Below are 24,553 nucleotides of genomic sequence, written 5' to 3'. Positions count from 1 at the left end.
GCCAGTAGAACAGACTAGAGAACCCAAAAGTAAACTCACACAGCTATAGTCATCTGATTCTGGATAAAGATGCTAATAACATGTATTGGGGAAAATCTTAACAAGTATGTTAGGAAAAATATTTATTCAAATATATAAGCCTGAAACATCTCCATTAGTCGTCATGCCCTTCCCACTTTTTATATTTATCCAACATACCTACCACCACCCACCCAAGAACATAGCCTGTTTTTAATTTGCTCTATCCCCAGCATTAATGATATCTATCCCTATGTCTCATCTGGTACAAACCCAATTCAAAATAAATGATGACATTAATGTAAAACCTAACACTGTGAAACTACTAAAGAAAGCACTTCAAAATATAAGCATTTAACAACAATTAGTGGGAAAAGAGTCCATGAATTTGAAAGAGTTAGGAAGAGTGTATGTGAAGGTTTAGAAGGATGAAAGATGTGATTACAATATGTCTCAAAAATAAAAGAAATGACAAAAATATGTATAAGCACAGCAATGGCTTTCTAAATACGATTCCAAAAGCTCAGGAAACCATACCATCAAATTAAGAAGCTCTATAGCAAAAGGGAAAACAATAGACAGCCTACAAAATAAAATAAAAAGTGATAAAGGAATAATACCCAGAATATATAAAGAACTCAAAAAATGATAAATGGATACATGAACTAACAGACAATTTTCAAATAAAGAAAAATAGCCAATAAGTATATGAAAAATATGTTCAACATCTTTGACTATGAGTTAGAGGCAAATCAAAAGTACAGAGATTCCCTCCAGCTACAGGAATATCCTTGGCGTTTCAGAACAAGCCAAGCTGGTTATGAGTCAAGACGCCATGATATTTGTCTGCCTCCTGTTCTCTTCCACAAGATCCCCCTCGGGTCCTTCAGTTCATCCTGGCCTCTATTCTCCAGTACCATTTATGTCATTCTTCCAGTGAATGCTAATGCATACCCTAACCCTACAATGCCCTCCTTCCCTCTCCATGCCCTCCCCTTATTATTTTTGTTCTGCATCCTTACCACTACCTATCCAAGAGCATTGCGTTTCTGATGCGTAATGAGAGCTGAATAAATTCTCATTATCATGACATTGGCAATGGTAGTTATGAGAAATTACAGAGGGAAGATTGTACCATTCCCATTTGAAAGTGTGTGCTTCCCGGGGGTATACTACCTAAGAAGGCAACTCTATTTTAGCCCAAAAGTGAATTAACATTCTGTAAGAAAAGCCAAGATTGTCCTCAAAAATTTCTTTTGGGGATGCTTCAGGAAAGAGATAAATGGTGACTTTGAATATTACAGACCTCATTTTTACATTTATTCATTCTGTACTCTGCTCTTATTTAAATTTCTTTTTTGACAGGCCTTACCTGGTTCTCTTTAAATCCCCAAAGCAGGATTTCACACACAAGACTATTCATAGAGACTTTGGGGATTCTGTTAAAAATACAGATTGACTCAGGAGGTCCAGAAGTCTACACTTCAAACAAGCTCCCAAGTGATATAGATGCTACTTGCCCAGGGCCACATTTGAAGTACTAAGGTCAACATGGTAGCATTGCTGAACACTGTATATAGGTGTATAGGTGACAGGGACAGAGATGTATTCACTGGAAAAATCTAAATGCAATAACAAAGAAAACAACTTCAAGAGCCTTTCCCAGGCCCCACCCCCAGTCTCAATAAAAGTTACTTCATACACATCTGAAATTATCCCTTCTCAGAGTTTCACACGTTTTGCTAAAATGTGGGAGAAAGATGTATGATTCGCCAAGCCCTTCAAGTGTCTTCACTGTTTATTGATGTATGTTTCCTGACATGGGTGTTCATAACATTCCAATTCTCCTGGAATTGGGTTTTTACACTGGGAGTTCTTCATTCCAGTGCCTGGTTCTGATATTGACAAGACCCACTGCTCTCTGGACTTGAACTATTCAAACTATAGTTGCTTTGCATACCAGCCAAGTTGCCAAGAATACTAGAGAGGGTTGTGAAATAAAAACTCTGTAAAAAGTTCCTAATGGGTGGGCATACTTGCCAAATGCTATTAATATTAAAGGAGTTCTGCTCTCCTTTTGATGCATTTACTCTGGAAGAAAGCTAGGTAAGCTACAAATGAGGCATCCTCTGGCCGTTCTAAAGGCACAGAAGAAGCACAGAGAACCTGTGAGCACTTATACCCAGCAGTCTGCTTTGTACTTTAGCTCCACCCACTACCCTATGAAACCTCAGCAAGCCACCTTTGCCCTAGAACAAGCACTGTCTCATTTAATGTCTTGGAGTTTTTCAGGTGAATGACCCTCTAAGTGACTCCATGGTCTGATTATGTCACACCACCTGCCAAATTCTAGTCTAAATGTGCCAAGCAAGTCCATTTCAGAGCTTAAAGGTGTTCTTTATTTGAAGAAACATCTAGGAAACAAAAAAGATGTAAACCACAATACATATGGAATTTATCATACTACAGGCCCATATTTGTGCATATGAAAAAGAAGAACTCTAGCTTGAGAAAGCAGGTCTACAGTGGAGCCCCGCCCACATTACCTATCTCTGCTGCTGTAGCAGGCTCCACAGCAACCAGCCTGGGTTTCACAAGCAGGAAGAGGCCTTCCCCGCTGCCATTAACAGCAAGGCCTGAAGGGTTCACCAGCATCAAAACCTGATACACTCCAACTGGTAGCAGGTCCATCTCACAGACCACACTTGTTTCATTGGAGAAAATAACTTCACAACTTGTTTTGTTCACTGTAACCTGTAAGGACTGGGAATCTCTAGGGAAACCAGTTCCAGTGAAATAAACCAATAGGTTGACATCACAGCCTAAAAGAGGGGGAAAGAAATTCAAACCTCAATTCAATGCTGTCACTCCATCTAAGAGATCTTACTCTAACGTTAAATGCTTGCTCTCTTTCAGCTGCTTCTCCCAAAGATGAAGAAAACTACTGATGACTCAGACATCTGCATTCATTATTGTAGTATAGAGTCTCCACCTTCAGCTTCTCCCAACTAGCAATGAAATGCCATAACTTAATAAAAATAAATCATTCAATAATAATATAAAGGAAGCTCAAAATGAAGGACCAATGATAACCTCACACACATACTTAAATAAGAAATTATATCCCTTTAGTGGACCAAAAATGCACCTTCCATTGCATCCAAACCTACTGAAGATGCTAATGCTGCTACCACTACAAGGCCTCTAATAAAATCACCGAGACTACGATTCATATCTCAAGCATACCAGGGGAATACCACACATAATCCACACTGGGAGTTGACTCTTGCAGGTACTGGAAAGAGCAGGAGCCTGAACAATGGGCTGGTATGTCATTCACTTGTACAACCACCTGGGGGAGAGAGAGAGGGAGGGAGAAGAATTAAAAGCAAATGTATGGACTCCATCAATACGAGGGCAGTCATAAAGTATTTGTACGCATTTCCTAAATTAAAATGTCTTTATGATTCATGTATTCTCATTTCCTTTTTTTTTCTATTTTCTCAGTGAAAGTTCTTACACAAAAATGAATGGTTCAAAACATATTAAATTTTCTCAAAGGAGTGAAAATGCTAAGATCCATCTGTGCAAATAAATATGGTTAATGTATGGCTTTCTGAAATGGAGTCCTTTCTGTGATTGCCAGTCTAACCTTGAACTCCTGGGCTCTGTGACCCTTCCATATTGCACATGACTGAATATGATAAATTGTCTTTAAAATGTGTCCTCTCTGTCATCTGTTTATAAATTTCATAAACTTGGAATACACAAGGACTTTTTATCTCTAGACCCACACACTTCATGAAAACTACCTCACCACACACACACACACACACACACACACACACACACACACACACACACACTAGTACAAACTATTAGGCCCTATCCTTTTGTCTTCGCTGCAGACCAAAGTGTATTTATGCATTTGGTTTGAAGTTGTTTTTGTCCTAGATGATAAATTCAGATTCTACATCTCTCCTTTTCAGTGGAACAAAATGAATGCTAACTCAATTTTAATGCTAAGTCAAAAATGTTAGTACTGGGGAAGGTAGAATATATGTGCTAGATGCACACCCACGTTATATAATAGTTCTGTAAGAGGAAAGGCATACTTGAATGGTGTGGGTGGCAAACAGCCTTTCAGCTTTATTTGTAATGATTTCTTTTCAAAAGATAAAAATAACGATAATCAGAACCAGCAAGATGGCTCAATGGGTAAAGGCACTTGCCACCCAATTCTGATGACCTAAGTTCAATCCCTGGGACCCATGTGAAATGAAAGGAAAGAACTAACTCCACTAAGTTGTCCTCTGGCTTCCACATGCACACCAAGTCATATGCTCTCCCACCCAACCCAACACACACATCAGACATATACACAATAATAAAAATAATAATAACAGCAATGATAGTAAATAGTAAACTTAGAAAAATAAAAATTATATTTAACTATTTTCAGTTTGGATATTTAGTAATTGGTTATATGTATTTAGCTATATGAGTCATCTATCTTTTGTACCATAATAATAGCGTTAATATTTATAAAGAACATGGTGCTTACAAAGCAGTTATGTTTTGGTAGTACTTTTGAAATGCTGTGGAGGCGATCCAAATGAAAAAATGAGCCACAGAAGTTGAACCCCTTGGCTTTCACTGCCAACAAGTGAAGAACTTGAAATACACTTGAAGCTGGTAGCCCAACACTCACCTGAGTTTCCTGGTTGGGAGTGGCCAACATGTCTCCAAAGATGGGTCCAAGGAAAACTCCACCATCATATACCACTCGAGCAGTGACAGCAGGATTCACCCCAGTGAGGTTTTGATCTGAGACCTGAGATGGTTACATTTCTGATAAATTCTGTCATTGGAAAGAAATCTCATCTTGATGAAAACAAATGAGTTTTTATTCCACATTCTGTTTGCAATAATTTCATAGCTTGAATTGATAAAGAATTTTAGTCAAGAAACCTAATTGTTAAAATAAAGGTTAATATAAGATGCAGTAAACCCAGGAATATTTATTTGTAAGAGGAGTTGCCAAAGGAAGCATACACACAAATAATAATCATGATAGGTCTTGATATACTTGGATTCTATATGCCTCTCTGTTTTATTAGTTGTAATCTGAAATATTAAGATAAAGCATAAGAAGATAGTGCTTTGATCACAGCAAACATTATTGTTCTTCTCCCATCTCACTCCAGGATTTTACTTAAGAGACTACTTATCTCATAGTACCATAAAGCTTGGATAAAATTTCGTCTTGGGCTTCATTTTATAATAAGCAAATGCTAGATGATCATTCGATTATTTTTTAAAACATTAAATATGCAAGAGCATCTGCTTTTTTCATTACCCAAAGACAGCAAATCCTTTTCTAAATTCCCTTCTGCCATGCCATCTGCCTCATGATGATCCAAGCCGATCATATCTGTTTAAATTATCCAATAACAGATGTGGAAAGCTATATAGTGGACACTGACCAACAGCTCCTATCTCTGCACTGAGTTAGGATGGGAAGCTCTGGGTTTAAGGAGATGAGATGCAAGATGTAAACTTTGTATTGAAACCTTCTGGAGAACGATATGGAACCTCTTTGCTAGAATATGTCACCAGAAACAATAATAATCCATTATCTATTTTCATTCATATAATTCTGCATTTCTTCTTTTTACAAAATTTCTCCAGGATACCAAATATATACCACAAAAATAAAGGTTGGTTATACCTACACTGATAAAATTGGGCAAATCCCCAATCTGAGTAGTCCAGGAAAGAGTCCAAACATGTTCATAGCAGGAGTTTAGCTCCTTCGTCACAGTGAAGTCACTGACATTGAGGTATCCAGATGTGGACTCGTCAGCATTGTCCTGCAATAGCTTTTGAAGCTGTCTGGAAGACATGTGCACCGGAACATCTGTGGAGCAAGAGTTTGCAGCAAACATGAGTACACATTGTGGGTGTCAGCATCAAGGATAAAAGAAAATACTAGGATCACACCAAACTTGCAGGAGACTTTCAGAATCAAAATGTAACACAAGAGAACCTTTACCCTAGTTAAGATCATGTTTGTCCCCAGAAGTAGATGCCCATTTCTTTTACATTGGGACACCTCCTTCAGTGTTATACACATGGCAAACAGTGAACATGCTATGTCAGACAAAACCGTCTCAACTATCAACTCAACACACACACTCCAGACATCTTTGTAATGGCTGAACGTCTAATTAAATGTTGGCTTTTCCTTGGAAAATTTTAGCTGGTCCTGTGAACAGAGAAAACTTGGCCACTTTTCACAGGGAGTAGGGGAGGCACACAGCAGCTGACACCCATAAAACTTAGCCAACACAGCTGAGGAATGTTGGCATTTCACTTTGCTTTCTCTATTAGAATCTCCTCTAAGCTCAACCACCTGCTTAACCGTTCCGCATCCCCACAGAGAAATAACAAATCTCTGTGCTTCATACTTTACCAAAAGTTTCCATTTCATTAGCTAGTCCCAACAGCACTGTGAGGTGGGCCATTTGGGCACCTCCATGCTTACCTGAGGGATGAAAAAAAAAATGAACCCTAATGATTATTCAAAAGCTTGCCAAACCAGTGAGGCAGGTTTAGATTAAAATTCAAGCTGCTTTTCACCTGCTCAAGAGCCTTCCTCTTGAATGCCACATTGCCCTGAAGGGTTAATAAAGTGCCACTGTGTTTCCACAAGACCAACAACAGTTCCATGATTAAAAAGCATTTCTCTACATTTGCACATAATTTGCGGTCTGTACTCATTTCAGAAGGCTGGGATAAGGCTGGCTTTCCTCAGTGGCTCTGCTGGCATCAATGTGACAAACATCCATGCTGTGATGTGATAGCAGAAAGGTACCACTGCAAATAATCTCTCGTTTGTAAGAGATAAATACAGCCTGGTGGTTCATATCATAGAAACAAAGGCACTGTGGACACTGGCCCATTTATCAGACTCCAATAGCCAAGGTGCCTTCAGCTTTTCCTAAGTTGTTCCATTAGAGTCAAAACACCCCTGTGTGCCTCCTACCCAGGAAGATCCTTTCTCAGGAAAAAAGATTTTGGGAAGCATGTACCTTCTACCCATTCAGCATTTCTGGATGCCCCCAAGCCTCCCTCTGAAGCCCCACACTTCTACCAGTATTTATCAATAAGATTACTGAACAATATTGTTGTCTCTTCTAATAGTCTCTGCTTTGTCACAAGTGTGTATTATTAAAGCTCTTAAAACACTGCTGTGTCCATAATCTCAAACTTGGGTTACTCCAAAAATTCTCAACAGCACAAGGAGTTAAATGCTACCACATTTAATTCTGAAGGACACAAGTACAGTGGGATTTGGCCTAGGAAATTCCAGAGAGAAGACGAATTTGAACAGAGAATACCCAGGTTCACGTCCAAGACCCTGTCATCAATTACGTGTAAGAACTTCAGGGAAACTTCAGTGTGGCTGGCTGAATTCCCACCCCCACAACAGCAACAACAACAACAAAAAGATGTGACAGTGTCATAGTCCTTTGCAAGGCCAAAGAATAAAGATTATTTCATGTGGCAGAAGACATACATGGTCAGTAAGGGTTTGAGAGAAGAAGTTTATCAGAAATTGTGCAATAAAATCTTATGTGTCCTTCAAGACCAAGGCAGAGGAAGTTTTGAGATAAAGGAAGCAGGCAGAGGACAAAGCAATGCAGCTTCAGCTGAGGAATGGTCGCACCTACCAGGGCTGAAAGAGACAGCCAGCACATCATCCCTAGAGCAGGGACAGGCAGATCACACTTCCCTGTGGGGCTTCGGACTGCAGAACTAAGAATAAACTTCTGTAGTTCTAAGTCTTCAAGTTTGTGATAATTTGCTACAATGGCCTCAGGAAGCCAGGTCACTCACTTTCCTCATCTACAAACTTAAAAGGTTGGGATTGGACAGCCCATCCCTTCCCAGGTCTTTAATCTTAAAATAGTCATTTCATACCCGTCATTCTTTGTGTGCGTGTGCGTGTGCGTGTGCGTGTGCGTGTGCGTGTGCGTGTGCGTGTGCGTGTGCGTGTGTGTGTGTTCAGCAAACTTTTTATTATTAATTTATTTTTTACATTCCAATTCCCATTCCCCCTCCCTCATCTCCTTCCACTTTCCCCACTCCCTCCCTCCTCCCATCTGCTCCTCAAAGAGGGTAAGGCCTCTCCTAGGAAGTCTACTTAAGTTTTTCCCATCATCTAGTTGAGGACCAAGGTACCTCCCCACTCCCACACCCCTGTGTCTAGGCTGAGCCAAGTATCTCTCCATATAGAATGGGCTCCACTAAGTCAGTTTGTGCATTAGAGTTAGATCTTGGACCCACTGCCAGTGGCCTCATATATTGTCCCAGTCACACCATTGTCACCTATATTAAGGGAGTCCAGTTTGGTCTTATGCAGGTTCCCCATTTGTCAGACCTGAGTCAGTGATCTCTCACTAGCTGGGTCAGCTGATTCTGTGGATTTCTCCATCATGGTCTTAACTCCTTTGTTCATATTATTGCTCCTCCCTCACTTCTCTTGTACTCCAGGAGCTTGGCCCAATGGTTAGCTGTAGATTTGTGCATCTGCTTCCATCTATTTCTGGAAGAGGGTTCTAGCTTCTCTGGAGTTATGATTGTAGGCTGGGTATCTTTGGCTTTGTGTCAGGTATTCACTTACAAGTGAGTACATACTATATTTGTCTTTCCGGCAGTCCTGTCATTCTAACTGTGGAACTCACAGGTTGTTATTTACCTAACATACCCCCAGTATTTACATGAAAGCGTTGTACCCTGATTGCCCCTTTACCAGGTATCACTGTATCAGAGAGTTGGAGAAAGAAGTGTCCTCCCAAAGGCGGGCTTGTCCCCTGGAGTCTCTGTGCTGTCACTTCAGTCAGTTCAGACCGTTCTCCTGTCCCCTCAGCAGGCATATAACTACGGCATATCAAAAGTGAAGTATCACCCATCACAGCCGTTAGGATGCGCAGTGCAGACAAAACCCAGCTCTTTACAAAGACTACTTCACTCCCATGAGTCTATGCTTTAAGTCCAGTCTCCCAAATACTGGATCTTCTTTTCCCACCACAGCAGGAACAGTGTGGTAAATAGCAAGCTCTTTAAAAACATACCACCAAGACTGAGTCTATGAATGCAAGGACCAAGAGAAACAAGCAAGTTTTCCACCCACCTGCCACGCATTTTTCTGGCTCAAAAAGGACATGGTTTTCCAGAGCTTCATTTGCATACTCAGAGTCAATGTGCCCTGGTCCATCAGTGTTCCCCCAAGCACCGGATGCTGGAGCATCTACTCTACCTCACTAACATCCTATATACATACACAGTGCCAGTGCAGCCTTGCTTTTGATAAACAAATGATCCAAATAACTGTGGCATGAATTGGGTGGAAAACTGTCCAGTCACTGCCCTGAGTGAGCTGTGCCCCCTCACAAACTCAAAAGTCACATGATGAAATCCTAGTCCCAGGGGACATGGCTTTAGGATGCTAGACCTTTGAGGCAGTCTTTTATCTTGAACAGGATTGGTGTTCCTTGAAAGGCACGATCCAGACAGAACGCCCTCTTTTCCATCATGGCCACAGGCTTCCAGAGGAGCCTGAGGACTTGAGGTAAACTCAGAGAGGAAGGTCTCCAGGAACACTCTGAGTGTAACCTGTACATAGTAAACTCAAACTAGCCTTTATCATTCCGTAGTTAATGGCTGAGAGACAGACAATATGGCTCGTGTGTGTGTGTGTGTGTGTGTGTGTGTGTGTGTGTGTGTGTGTGTGTGTGTGTGTGTGATATGTATATGTATACACACATGTATGTACAGTACACATACAAGGCAGAGCGTTTCAGTTCTGTTGATCCTGCTGAGATTAAGAGAAATTTAAAAGAATAATATACATGTGGTCCCCAACTTCAAGGAGGCTGATCCTTAGGCTCTGCTTTAGAAACTGTGGCTAGAAAGCACTACTTAGCTACACTTGTGGTGCTCTAGTGCCATCTCCTGGTGAGTTCTCAGAAATGCCTATTTTTGTTCCTTAGACTGAAAGAATTCCAAGACCAATATACTGGGACTGTAACTAGGCAGGTAATGGAAAACAATGTTTACTCTGAACAACATAACAAACTAACTACAAACAAATTCAATAGAAATATGTTCCTCAATGTAGCTCTGGGCCGGCTGAATCAGCACCCTTAGATCACTGACAATGCAAATTTTCAGACCCCAAACCTACTTCATCCCAGCAATTTGTCTTTACGCCCAAATCTCCATATGACTCTGATGCATCATACTTGAGATAAGACTGAGGGAGTTGTCCTACCACCATAAAAGCTGCAGCCATGTGCACCACAGCCAGCTGTGGCTACTGAGGAGACCCAAGTAGGAAAACCGCTCCTTACCACGCAGTGATGAGAGGGAGCTCTGAGCCACATGCCACCAACCAGAAGGCGATGCTGTAGACTGGAGGGAATCCCGTCACAGAGACTGACTCCACTAGATTCCCACCTGGGCGGGCTGTTCCAGGATCAGCTTGAGAAACTAGAGACCAGTGATCCAATTAGTACCAAATAACTCAAGATAGGGGCTTGTGAGGTGGAAAATTCGGCTGAAGGTGGCTGAGTCACACACTTCTCCATGCACACATAAAGTCTAGATCCCTATCCATCTACTACTACATTGGAGAAACTCGGGGAGAAGCAGGTGGGAAGACTACATTCAACTTATTACCAAGAGGAAAATGCAGTGCTGTGCGGACAGGAAGACCAACTCCGCAGCAAAGGTCAGTAAGCCCCCACCAGCCAAATACCTCTCGAAACACCCCTGCATTTTATTGTGTGGGTGACACCTACGTCTTCCTTCCCACAGCCTCTGGAAACCTTAATGACACACAGACGATCATCAGGAACACTATGCACCTGAGGGACTCACTAGGCTCTAGAGCTACGTAAGTGTTCATGGTGTAAAGTGATGTGTGTGCAAAATGTGCAAATCCAAATCCCGGTTTTCCCATTTCCTCTGGACAGCCACTCTGTGAATCACCATAAGCTCCACAATGCTCAGCTTTTCACTTTTAAAGTTAGGATCACGGCATTTGAGGCTGACAGGTAGTTCAGTAAGACTGCTGACTTCAATAACTGCAAAACATTTCAATATCCTTTGTCTTTCCTTCTGGGCACTGGATAAGACTCCTCAACACTACTTACAGTTCAGATTACAAAGAGTTCAAGGGCAATGATAGCCTTGTCTTAGTCACTTTTTCATGGCCACTTCTTTTATTATCTGTTTTAGGTTTTTGAGACAGGGTCTCACTATGTAGCCCTGGATACCCTGGAACTCGCTGTGCTGTCTTCCTGTCCATAGAGTGAAAAGTTATGTGAGATGGAAGCACTTTGCCCAAAGTCACAATAAACAAACTTCACAGACTAGAAAAGGGAGCAAAAGCTGGGAAGCCAGAGGCCCTTAGAGAAACCCCAACATCAGCCTTGACCATCATCGGTGCTCACACACGGCCAACCTCCGTGGGACTCATCAGGGTGAACACTGTGTCCTGAGGACCGGTGGCCAGCATGGCAGGGGAGAACACTGTCCCCCAAGAGAGATCAGTTGAAGGAAAGTTTCAAAGTCAGAACAGAACTCTGACTGCATGGCAGGAGTCTGGGAGGACTAAAAGGGCAAGTTGGTCTCTGAAGTACCCGCTGTCTATCTGCAGAGTCATATGTCAGAGCATTACCCCATATGTAAGAGCAAATAGTGTGCATTGCTTCCAACACTGTGTGTGACAGATAATGTTCTTGGAGGAGAAGGAGAGGCCCTGCTGGCATAACATAGTTAATAATCACAATTTTATTTTTAAGTATTTCCTTGGTAAGGAAGCATAAAGGGTAACTTTATATTAATTATTAGTTAATTTTGTCAGCTCTTTATATACCGATTTTACAGATGAGAAGAATGAATCTTTCAATTCAGAAAATAGTAAAGTGGGGGTCAAATTATACAAGCATAAAAAGCAAGATAAAATAGTGAGATAAACAGGAGAGAAAGAAAAAGAGCGAGCAACTATCTAGAAAGACATGGAAGGAAAGGCACACATGGCCAACCCCATATGCCTTCAAACCACAGCAGGCAAGTTGAAGAACCATTCGCTCCTTTGGAAAAGAAGAGCAGTCTCTAGTGTGGAGGTTTGAGATAGGCATTTGACAGGCAGGCCCAGGAGAAGGGCAGATGTGGTGATCACCTGTTACATTTGTGTCTGCAAGAATAATTTCATCCAGATAGAGCAGGCCTGCCTCCGGGGCCGTGGCAAGGATGTCAATCCGATGAACCAGCAGTGGAGTGTTTGCCGGAGAAGACTGGAGATCCTCAGAGCAACGCACACATGTGTCCCAGAGGTTAATGCAAGCGAACTGCCAGCTGCCAAAGCAGAGCAGGAGGGCCTCTTGGTGAGGCCGTAAGCCTCCTCCTGAAGGCTGGAACCAAACAGTTCCCCCCATACCCTGGGCTCAACCCATTTCATCTACAACACTGGTGAGTCACATTTGAAGTCAGTCATTCATTGATAACCCTAGACGTCAGCAGCACTTTCAAATAACAATGTGTGTCTTAAATAGATTGCATGCCAGGCTCTAACCATGTATGGATCATCCTGGGTATTCCTGTATTACTGACTCATTGAAGTTTAAAACAACTTCAAGAGCAATGAGAAATGCCTGGGCAGAGAACAGAATCAATGAACCAGGAAGCCTTATTTTTATTACAGAACCACTTGCTGAATGCATTTCAGTGAAGTGTAGATTCTCAGGACCTCAAATCTCCTCATCTATCATGTCAAAAAAATGGCATAAAGGTTCTGTGCCTAATGTGATGCTAGGATCCTGTCAGGTTCCTTCAATACTCATAACGATTTCTCTTGCCAAACTGCTTTGTCAGGTCAAAAAATTTCAAAGCCCCATGTCAGTATCTGAGGCCCAAATGGAATACCCAGTATCTCAAGTGGGCCATAGTCTCTAAGACAGCAATCCACCCCTCAGCAGGCAGAATCCACCCACACCTCCCCACCATAGCTACCTCTCAGGTAGGGGTTCTGTGAGACTCCAATCGCAAGTGGAATTCTTCGTGATATTTTCGAAGTCAAATAAGATAGAAACAGTCATTGCCAGGGTCCCATTTATACGGCCTCGGTATGCACTGCACAGCTGTGGATACCAAATACACCCTTCAGTTCAACACCGCCAGAAGCTGCCATTCAGGCACTATGTGACAAGAAGTCCCTCTCTCCAGATCTTCCCACACACTATGCAAGAGTCTCTATCCTGTCTTCCTCAGGCTTCTAGTCTAGCAGCAAACACAAAGCCTTATTCTTTACTTCCTCAACCCAGCCAGAGTGTAACACAGTAAATACTTTCTCTGAGGCCAAAAGAAAATAGTATTCTGTGATGACACTTTTCAAAGATTAGCACTATGCTCAGGAACGAGGATTTTAAAGTACGTCAGATATAAAATCCCTGTTTTAACCCAGGCCTCTGTGGATGGGCCTTCCAACAGTCACTTACCCTTCTGCTAGCCGTCCCTCCTTCTGCTCTAATCCCCAGTGTACTTGAGTAATACACTCCATACAATACAAAGTCATTTGCCATGAGGATGCTTTTACAAAGTCATTTGCCATGAGGACGCTTTAGAGGAGGGATTGTCAACCTCCAGGGTTGCCTTTGAGAGGGCAGGGTAACCACTGAGAGGGCTCTCTTACACAGCATGGGACTTTAACAGCATCCCTGGACTCTGCTTACTAAATGCCAATAACAAGTCTCCCATTATGACAAGCAAAAATATTTCCCTACATTTCCAACTCTCCCCTAAAGGGCAAATGTACCCTCAAGAGGACCCCGAAATAGAGAAGAGGGTGAACATTGGATGAGCCAGTTAGCCCAGCTCCCATTACAGCTCAACCAGGAAGAATGCAAATTATCACAAACTGCCATCCCATGAACACTCACTTCAGGTTCCAGAACCAAGGAGCTGTACCTCTTTATGAAGTTGGAAAAGCTACCAAATCAAAAGAGGCTGGGGAGAATCAGCTTAGCAGTTAAGAGCACCGGCAGCTCTTCCAGAGGACCTGGGTCTGACTCCCATCACCCACATGGTGGCTCACAATCATCTGTAAATCCAGTTCGAGGGATGCTGAAGCCCTCATCTGGCTTCCACAGTTACTTGTATACATATGGAAATACATATAGGAAAAATACCATACACATCTAATAAAATAATTTTTAAAAATATGTGTTTAAAGTGGGGCCAGTTTGGAGCACAAACGGACTTTGGAAGCCCATTCCCTATGGAGAGATTCTATCGCAGCCCAGCTATGGGAAGGAGGGCCTGGGCCCTCCCCCAAATGATGTGACAGACTCGGATGGTCCCCCCGTGGAGGGCCTCACTATCCCTGGGGAGTGGGTGTGGGTTGGGGGGTCAGTGGGGAACATGGGAGGCTGGGAGGGCAAGGGAATGGGGGGATTGATACGTAAATAAGAGTGCTTCTTAAATTAAAAAAATAAAAAATATGTGTTTAAGACTTGGGTCAACTTTCCTAAACAATCATAATTCTCAACTGCATTATAAATACTTACCCTTATACTACAGATAAGTGTAACTCTCACCCCTCATCAAAGAAAGTCTTCCTACAGACAGAGACCACCACAGAAACCCACAGCTAGTCAAAATGCAGAGAACAACTGACCATTGAGTACCCAGTTTGGGTTGATAATACATCAACAACACAACAACATTGAAAGAAGGGGCAGAAAGATGGTAACAGACAGAGGACCAGAATATCTGCTACAATATGATGTCTTTTATATATGGCAAGGAAGTTGCACCCCTGAAAGCTCAACAATACAATCACCTGAAAAAGACCTACACATTGACAAGTCAAGATCCTACTGTAATGTGGATGAGGGAAACATTGAGGCCCCACCTCTGTATGAAGAACTACAGGCGAGTAAGGCTGCTGAGAGAGGGAAAAAGCAATCTTCTCCAGGGAATAATCCCCTGATAGGTTATCCAATCCCACATGGTCAGCCCCAAATACACATACGCATGGGCAATACTTAACGGACTCAGAGCGTGTGTGTGTGTGTGTGTGTGTGTGTGTGTGTGTGTGTGTGTGTGTATAATATTTTTAAAAATATAGTATTAATTTAAGAGGGAGTAGGGTAACACAAGAATCGAAAAGGGAGATCATAGTATGGAATTTATGTAAATGCAGTACTTATGTATGAAATTCTTTAAAAATTAAATAAATAGCAAAGGGGGTAGGCTTGTTGGCTGATCCATTAATTCCTTAGAGTAATTACAGTAATGATAACTACCCTCAACTGAGTACTCATTGATACAAAACATCTTACTATATTAATCTTCACCACACTGCTGAGACTGAACTGTATTAACCATTTTAGAGATGATTAAGTTAAGACAAGTTGTACTTAAGATAGTGAGAACACACAGGATGCAGAGTCAGTGTTCAAAACCAGAGTCTGCAAGCTTTGCACTGCTGCTCAAGTGTGGAGAGCAAAGGAAAGATCTAAACAAACTAAGTATGTCCACAAGCCTTCTTGTTAACAGTGGCATTCTCGGGTAACAATGGACAAGTGAGAGCCTGGAGAAACAGGTAAGAAACACCAAACTTTAGCTCAAAATGCACTGGGCAAATCATGCTCCCCATGACCCCTAACCCACAGCATTAGCATCAAAATCTGTCATTTTAGCATCAAACCCAGAGAACAATGTCAACTCCTCCTGACCTGCCAAGCCTGGAAGCATGAGGATGGATACTCACATATGGATACTGATTCAGCTGATAGCCATTTTTGTCAGCTGAGGGGTTTAGGATAAGGTGTCGAACTTGACCAAGGCTGAATCTACCACAGAAGGGTTCGGTTGAACTGGTGAGGACCGCATCAGAACTGGAACCTTTTAGGCCTGTATATAATTCAAATAAACAGGAAAAACGGGCATAGCCATGAAACAAGACAGGATGTGTACAGGCAATTAACAGGAACCTCTCAGCCTAGAGAGAGATGGGAAGAGTCCATAGCCCTAGCACCCCCAAATTGCAAGGTTCTAGCTATGAGAAATCCTTTCTGGATACCACAGAGCATAGAATAATAATACATTTTCTATGTATACCAAGATAGGGGAAAATGAGAAACAAGGGAGATGGAATGTTAATAGAAAAAATATTTGTTCATTTTATGTGTATGTGTGTCTGGGTGTATGGAGTGTACTGTGTGCATGTAGGAGCCAATGAATGTCCATCAAAGGAGGGTATCAGATTACCTGGAACTGGCATAGGTGCTGGGAACTGAGCCTCGGTCCTGTGCAAGAGTAGTAAGTACTCTTAACCATTTCCCTGGACCCTCAATAAAACTTTAGTTCTCTTTAGGAATAGTTTTCAGAATGCATTGTTCATTGAATGGGAGGGCAATAAAGCACATTAGCAGATTTAAGAATTTCTTCAACTTGATATACTTTGGCTGGCTGATAACCATGGGAGGCCTGTCTGTGTCTGAAGATAAACAGTAGAGGAGGAGGAGATGGGGCTGAGGTGGAGAGGATGAGAATGAGAAGAAGTAATTGGGAAGAGGAGAGGGAGGAGAAACTTTGGTTGGGATGTAAAAACAAGAAAAATAAATAAATTAAAAAAATTAAGAAGGAAAATTAGAATTTCTTGCCTACATTTTTATATACTAATTCTCTTGTATGAGCTAGAACAGGGGGTGCATGCTTGCAGTCCCAGCTACTTGGGAAGCTGGGACAGGAGGATCACAAGTTCAAGACTCATCTGAATGGCTTAGTGAGAACTTGTCTCAAAATGTTTTCTTTTATTAAAGGGATGTTAGCAGAGCTCGTGTGCAGCATCCGAAAAGCCTTGGGGTTTGATCTCCATCAGCACATACACAAAAACCACTGATACGAATTTTGGGTTTAAACTAAACAGGATGTTTTAATGTTACCACTGCCATGCATACCCTGTTTCTTCTCCCTGTTTAGAAGCAACTCCCTGGACAGTGTTTCTCTCCACTAAACTATCAGGAAGAATACTTCTTCAGTTGACATGCATCCCAGCCATCTCCCTCACACATGCATAGCTATGCTCATGACCACTCCATCCAGATCCAATGCCCTGCTTTTATTTCACCTATTAGAACTTTGGTCAAGAAACAGTGAGAAAAGAGAGAACCAGAACTGGTCAGCCCAGGAGACACCTTGCTCAAATCCAAGCCGGAGTAGAACTTGAGCAGAAACAGGTTCCAGATGGCATTTGACCATAAGCAGCTCCTCAATAGCAGTTTGCATCTATTAAAACGAATTAAAAAATGCAGTCATTCAAATGTCAGGCCTAAAACTCCTGTGGTCACCTTCATTATTGGAAGGAGACTCACCTGTTGGGCTGTAGCATTGGCGAGAACTGGCTGGCTAGAGACATTGTCCCAAGTAAGGAAAAAGCTTCCTCTAGCTGACACATTCAACATCTGAAAAATTGAGAGACAAAATTCACTGACGTGGGGGCACTGAAGGCAGAGAGTCTGCGAAGAGGGGGAGCACAGATCCTCTCCATTTTATTATGGTTTCTAAACACACATAATCTAAAAGCCTGTGGAAAACACCATCAAATGAAACTTTTCTCGGAATGACATGAATAACTGATTCCCTGTCTTCCTGTCTTGCTTTCCCTAGAGTACATGATATAAAAGTCACTACTGCACACCACACTTTTGAGAGTACATGGTGTAAAGGCGGCCACCACACACCTCATTTTTTGGACCTTCTCATCAAATGCTGCCTCAAAGGAGTGGCCAGAGAGGCAGAAGCCAGCAGATGGCATGCCACTCTCTTGTGACAGCTTATTCTATCTCTACTCTGCTCTCTTGGGCACATTATGCTTTTTTCCTGAGGTAGGATTCATGAGTCACTTACACTCTTCTACTTTTCTCAGTAGTTCTTTATTCATGTGTTACTATTAAGCTAGAAGTTATAGAGGGTGGAGTCCAAGTTGATCACCTCAGTATAGAAAAGTGAACAACAGAAAATATATAGAAGTTGTTCAACAAAGATATGGGACACAGCTAAAAGACCCAAAGCACAACCTTGACAGATTAGACATATAAACACAACACATGGGGAAATAAGCCCAGAGTGGGTCAAAAGTTACGGTGGTAGTGTGTGTGTGTGTGTGTGTGTGTGTGTGTGTGTGTGTAAATGGCCTTATAACTGTACTTGGAGGAGTAAGTTCTCAACAAAGAAAAGTCCTGAGGCTGGGAAGTTGAGCACTGGCCACTCATCCAGAGTACTTGGGTTCAATCCCCAGCACCCATGCAGTGGTTCACAAAAGTCTGTAATTCCAGTCTCCAGTTCCAGGGAATCCCACACTCTCTTCTGGGCTCCACAGGCACCAGGCACACACATGGTACACAGATATATATATCTATATATCTATATATATACAGGCAAAATAATCACACTTAAAATAAATCTAAAAATAAATTTAAAGACTTACCTAGAATTCAAATATTTCAGAAATAAATCAACAAGAAAGATAATCTCACTAATAAGAACACATTAAAAATATATTCATAGGGCCAGCAAGATGGCTCGGTTAGTTAAAGGGCTTTCACTGAGTCTGAGCTATGTTTGATATCAGGGACCCACATGGTGGAAGGACAGAACCAATTCCTGCAAGTTGTCCTCTAGCTTCCACATACAAGCCTTGGAAACCACGTGCACATACACATAAGCAAATAATAAATGTTTAAAAATGAAGAAAAGAATTTTAATCTTTATGACCCCATATCCTATATCTGTGGCAGAAGAACTGTAAAAGCATCTCAGGTTTGCTTGCTCTCAGCCCCAGTCCGTCTACTGTGAAAGACTCCCCTCTTCCCCTGGCTCACTTTCACAGGACTGAGAAGAAAGACACACGGACCTGTATTTCTGGAAGTCTCTGGGCTTGGGCTCGGATCTGTTGTTTCTCCAGAAGGTAAGTGTTGACCACATCAGGATTCAGCCAAGTGTTGTGGATCTGGACACCAATTCTCATCCCCCTCCTGGGGGCTATCCCATGCTGCTCTGCTTCCAAGTAGTATTTGGCTCCGCCCCTCAGTTCGAGCTTAGTGGTCTTCTGTTGCCAGCTTCCTTCATTCCCTTTCTGTTCCCAAGAGTCAAACCAGTCAACAGTGCCAACTCCAACAGAAGCCATTTCTACCTATGCCGGAATAAGCCAATCATGGTCAACACTAGGAATCTTCCATGCATTTTGTTCTCAGATAATGAGCATTTCAAAAGCTACTGACACGACATTTTTAAGTGCTTCTCCACTCCTCCTCCATTCTCTCTCTCGATTGCATAGTATTTGAGAGAATGACTGCCCTTACAACCTATGTCTGTGTGATGCTGTAAAAAGATAGCGTTAACCCCTTGAAAGACCTAGAATGGTATTAGCTCATCAAAATCTGTGACTTTCTCCAGCAAGCAAATCAATCTCAGAGAGCACACTAAGAACATCATGGGTCTCTGCCAACGGCACAAATGGATATTGACTGCTTTCTAAAAGTACAGGGCCGACAAAAGAAGCTTCCTACATGATGCTAACCCAAACCTAGTGGAAAAGGTTGGAATTTGAGAGCCAAGCCACTCTGATTTTGAATCGTGAACACTTCTCTTATTATTCAAGTGGTCCTGAACAGGCCACACAATTCTGCAATGCCTCAGTTTTCTCATCAAAAAGTGGAGATATGCATATTTCACAGAGATTAAAAAATAAGCAAAGTTGTAAAATGTAGCATAATGCTGGGTTTACAATTCCTTTATAGTCATCCAAATTGCTTTCCAGTGGTATTTTACAAGTATAGAGCAGGGAATCTTTCTCTCAGATCCTTTCTTCTGTCAAGGGCAAAGGACTGTGAACAAAGGAAAGGCAACCCAGAGGAGGGTGAGTACCTTAGTCCTTGGGTCCTCTGAGAAACTGAAATGCAAGGAAGCTGGGCTATCTGCCTGGATCCAGAATGTGTAATTGTTTGTCTCTGGAGCCACAAAGAACCCACTGAGCCGTGCTCTGAAACACAGAGGAACAAAGTCAGGTGAGAGTAACAAAACCGGGATCACTGAGCCAACATATAGCAGCCCTTATGCTTTGCTCATTATGGAAATGACAAAAAAAAAAAAAACTGACTCTTATACCACAGGATTATTCTGATTATTCTAGAAAGAGCAATCACCCCTTCATGATCTCAGTATGTCAGTCTCTACACATCCACAAATCCCTTCGCTGTTGTATCATTCTCAGGAGATTGTGTCCATAGCACAGGACAATGTGGAGGCTTGGCTGACAAGACCACTTATCTCCAAAGCAGATTTAGTATTACAGGAATTAAGGGTTTTACACATTAGTCAGTATTTGGTTATGCAGCTACAAAACATCATATGATCACCAGAATGACCAACACCGGCTGAGAACACTATCAGACACCCCAGTTGTAACTGCCTCATGTGACAAATGAGTCCCTAGAAATATCACTGCATTCTTCCCTGTGTCCTGGCTCACCTTAGTTCATATACTTTTGATATAGATTCCCACTTTGTCTACAACATACCTGAAAGGTTGCCCTTCCTTTGACCAAAATCCAGATGGAGAACTGGCATTGGGGACTACCTGCCACCTGTACCCTGGGGTGGCTTCAGTCAGCTCCACATCCTCAGCAGCATCTCCAACTTCAAAAAGAAGTCCTCGATTGCCTGTTAAGACGTGTACACCCCATAGCCAAGTGGTCCTCACAAGGACCCCACTTAACTTACAGCGTGGAAGGCACTGCAGGTGTTATTAGTAAAAGTGAGTTGCCAGAGACCAAGATGGAATAGTCTTAAGAGAGACTCTGTAGATACTAGGTACTTTATAGAAAGAAGATAGATAGATAGATAGATAGATAGATAGATAGATAGATGATAGATAGATAGATGATAGAAAAATAGATAATAGGTGGATATTCCCCCAGTAGAAGTCTGCCTCTCAGAAAAAGAACAGGACAAGAAACATTAAAGAGAGATGCTCTCAGAGGATGGAGGAGGCAGGCATGTCACAGAAGAAAGTCAAGTCCTAGAGAACAATGGGAGAACAATGCTGCTATTCAGAAAAGGTGGTCTGTGAGATGGTAAGCTGTGGTGTGGCCTGACATTGTGCCTTCTAGAAGTAGACATGAACTTCAGCGTCTTTGAAGGCCAGATTCAAGCTGCAAGTTCTATTCCATAAAATTCCCTTTCCTAGAAAAATTGCCAACTCACAAAGCCAATCAGTGGCATAATTTGATTATTTGGCTTTTTACATGATGTTGTAGTTATTTACACATTATATTACGCTAGCCTTTAATCAAAAGGCACGTGTACATCAATATTGGATACTAATCTTGATCAATATTGATTAGTCATCTTGATTGGTCATTCAGATTCTAGCTCCACCCTTTACAGATGTGAAGTTTAAAGGCATTCTTCAATTCCCTGTATCTCATTCTGTTATACAACAAAATAAGGCTGATAATAACTAGAAACAATATACAAAGACTAAAAAGATATGGAAATAGAGTGGGTACTCAATACAAAGTATCTACACTGTCACTATAAACTACCAGTGTTGCTCCTCATTGATCCCAGAGATAGATCAGCAAATAAGCTATAAGAGGAGAGATAGGAGCATGTTAAGAATATTACTGTTGGGCTGGAGAGACGGCTCAGCCGTTCAAGGCTAGGCTCACAATCAAAAATATAAGAATATTACTGTAACTCTGAAATTCCCAACCTCTACACTGTTTCTATTTTAGTCTGGGCAGCTTTGTTGTTGGGCTGTGCTGTACACTGCAGGGTGAGCCGCATCCCTGGTTTCTATTTGTTAGATGCTAATATCATCTTGTCTCCTGAGGACAAGAATCAGCCATGTTGGAGAAGTACTGCTTTTGTGTGGAGTTTTGCCCTACTTCTGCAGGACAAACCTCCAAAGCTTTTCATAAAGGGCATCACTAACTCAAATAGCTGCTTTCCGGAAATGATCCTACCAGGACTGGAGCAGCTTAAGCAGGAAATGCTCAACAAGGGAACCAGCTTCTGTTTCCTGATGCAGGAAACACACTTTCTCTGCATTACTTGTTTTTGGTACTTCCTTGGATGGGAGCTCTCCTTAAGTAAACACTGGGGATCTGGGAGCTGTGGAATTCTCAAGCCAGAGCTTTGCATTTGTCTCCACACTGCCAAGGCCCATCTTTAGGAAAGTTCCATTCTTGCAGGGCAACTTTGCTTATGGGTGCTGAGCCTTTCAAATGGACTCACCACATCTTTAAGCATTGGGTCAGTGCCTTGTGCACGGAGCACAGGCCTGAGGTTCTCGACAGAGCAACATGCCAACCTTCCTCATGCTTAACTGCTTGGAGCCTCTAGTGCTAATGCTTAGCCGAAACTGTGGGCACTTCAAACTAAGAAGGACAGGTGGAACCTGCTGCCTTGCCTCCTCCATTTCTGTCCACTGGAGGCAGATGCTGGTGGCCATGTCACAGCATATCCCCATGTGTGATATCAGCGGGAAAAGGCCCACGGGGGAAAATAAACAACATTTAAATATACCCCATCTTGCCTTACACTGACCTACCTACTGCTGCTGCTATGAGCACAAAATAGCATGCTCCACTGCTCCTGTCTCCTCGGCCAATACACATACAACTGTCTTACCAAATGCAGAGAGGCAGTTTGGGGATTCAAGAGCCGCAGTGTCTTGGTGGCAGCTGGAGTCTGCCTGGAGTCTATTGTTTAGACATATGGCTGGGGCTAGGGAGGTAGTGCCATTCCACAACTGAATGAATCTAAGATATTCCCTGATATGAAGGGCTTGGCCACAGCACTCCGGATCTAGTCAAACTGCTGAGACAGAATTCAAACGTGTTTCCTTCTTCTCTATGGGTCTGAAGACAAAGCATGGCAGTGGAGAGTTCACTGAGCAGCCCTGGTGACCTCCTTACCTGCCTGAGGAGTGGTGAGCCTTGCTCCTCTTCCTGGAGCCCTGGTGGTGCACTCAATCTTCCTGGGAGACACATGTCTAATATCACATGGGATGCCTAAGGAGAATGTTTAAAGTGCATAAATGTATCTATAGATACACACACACACACACACACACACACACACACAGAGAGAGAGAGAGAGAGAGAGAGAGAGAGAGAGAGAAGAAGAGAAGAGAGAGAATTAAAGACTAAATAGAGTTCTATTAATGCGGGGTCTGGACAGTAGCAAAGTTGTCACCCTGACAGAAGGTCAAGAAAGAGACTATGCAGTGCAATGGGGGGGGGGGGGCAGCTCATGGTTGTGAGAAAGCAAATCACACAAAACAATTCCATTCACTGAGGAGGTGCTGGCCCTCTTGCTGAGTGGGGAGGGTAAGAGCAGCATGAATGTATCAGGAGCAGCCTGTTTCAGGACAGAAAGTCCCAGAAATGTGCCCCAGAAAGGTTTCCCAAGAAACACTCCAGAGGAGTCTGCATAGGAAATGCCCACCTACTCATGACAAAGAATGAAGATGAGTAGGGTAAAAATGGACCTTTGGGATAAGGCAGCTATGATTTCCCTTCTCTTCTTCTCTAGGATAGGAAATCTGCATATATGGTGACTCTTTCTGAAAGCCACCCTGTCTATATGGCATATTTGCAAGGGGACAGGACAAAATTCCTATCTGTTCACCAACACATACAGGTGAAAGACTTTAGAGTCATCAGATATCAGAAAACATAAACACAGGACCCGTGAGATGGGTCTGTGAGGGAGGGTACCTTCTGTCAAGCCTGACAGCCCAAGTTTGATGGAAGGGGGAGTATCCACCTCTACAAGCTGTCCTTCGAACCTCCACACAAGCACTGTGGGACATGATGCAAACACACACACACACACACACACACACACACACACACACACACACACACACACACACACTAAATAAATAGTAGATAAATGTTTAAAATTTAAGGAAGCTTCCCCTCACAGCCTTAAGCCATTAGAGATAAAATTCATACAGCATTTAAAACTAGACCATTTTCAGCCATTTTAACATAATTACCTGCAATGGTAACCTGGGCAGAAGGGTCAAAGAAGTCTCCTGTAATGGTGATGTCTGTTCTTCCACCAAGGCTCCCAACTTTTGGAAACACAGATATGATTTCTGCAAGGGTTTATAAAAACATAAGTTTCTAGATATGTAATGTGATGTGCCCAAGACAATAAGAGAACCCATCATAACGTAATTTTTTTAAAGATTTACTTATTTATTATGTATACAATGTTCTGCCTGTCTGCATGCCTGCACACCAGAAGAGGGCACCAGATCTCTTTATAGATGGTTGTGAGCCACCATGCAGTTGCTCGGAATTGAACTCAGAACCTCTGGAAAAGCAACCAGTGTTCATAACCTCTCAGACATCTCTCCAGCCCTTCAAGTCCAGCAACG

General features: G+C 42.3%; 1 protein-coding gene across 1 annotated transcript in view; it reads right to left on the bottom strand.

Annotated features, from left to right (window-relative positions):
* Positions 1–24,553, bottom strand: part of Pkhd1 (PKHD1 ciliary IPT domain containing fibrocystin/polyductin) — a 410,096-nt gene that overhangs the window by 360,707 nt on the left and 24,836 nt on the right. The window contains exons 11-26 of the mRNA XM_035453320.1: positions 24,167–24,268; positions 23,079–23,174; positions 20,676–20,817; positions 20,023–20,137; positions 19,010–19,288; positions 17,469–17,558; positions 17,292–17,382; positions 15,863–16,005; positions 13,102–13,229; positions 12,272–12,447; positions 10,437–10,575; positions 8,837–8,964; positions 5,754–5,938; positions 4,730–4,852; positions 3,265–3,370; positions 2,565–2,840 (exon numbers count right to left, since the gene is read on the bottom strand). Coding sequence (XP_035309211.1) covers positions 2,565–2,840; positions 3,265–3,370; positions 4,730–4,852; positions 5,754–5,938; positions 8,837–8,964; positions 10,437–10,575; positions 12,272–12,447; positions 13,102–13,229; positions 15,863–16,005; positions 17,292–17,382; positions 17,469–17,558; positions 19,010–19,288; positions 20,023–20,137; positions 20,676–20,817; positions 23,079–23,174; positions 24,167–24,268 — 2,319 coding nt within the window. The remainder of the gene's footprint in view (positions 1–2,564; positions 2,841–3,264; positions 3,371–4,729; positions 4,853–5,753; positions 5,939–8,836; positions 8,965–10,436; positions 10,576–12,271; positions 12,448–13,101; positions 13,230–15,862; positions 16,006–17,291; positions 17,383–17,468; positions 17,559–19,009; positions 19,289–20,022; positions 20,138–20,675; positions 20,818–23,078; positions 23,175–24,166; positions 24,269–24,553) is intronic.

This window comes from Cricetulus griseus, assembly GCF_003668045.3.
Source record: "Cricetulus griseus strain 17A/GY chromosome 1 unlocalized genomic scaffold, alternate assembly CriGri-PICRH-1.0 chr1_1, whole genome shotgun sequence".
NCBI classification, from domain to species: domain Eukaryota; kingdom Metazoa; phylum Chordata; class Mammalia; order Rodentia; family Cricetidae; genus Cricetulus; species Cricetulus griseus.
Note: the sequence above shows the minus strand (reverse complement) of the source record. Positions and strands in the feature narration are given on the sequence as shown.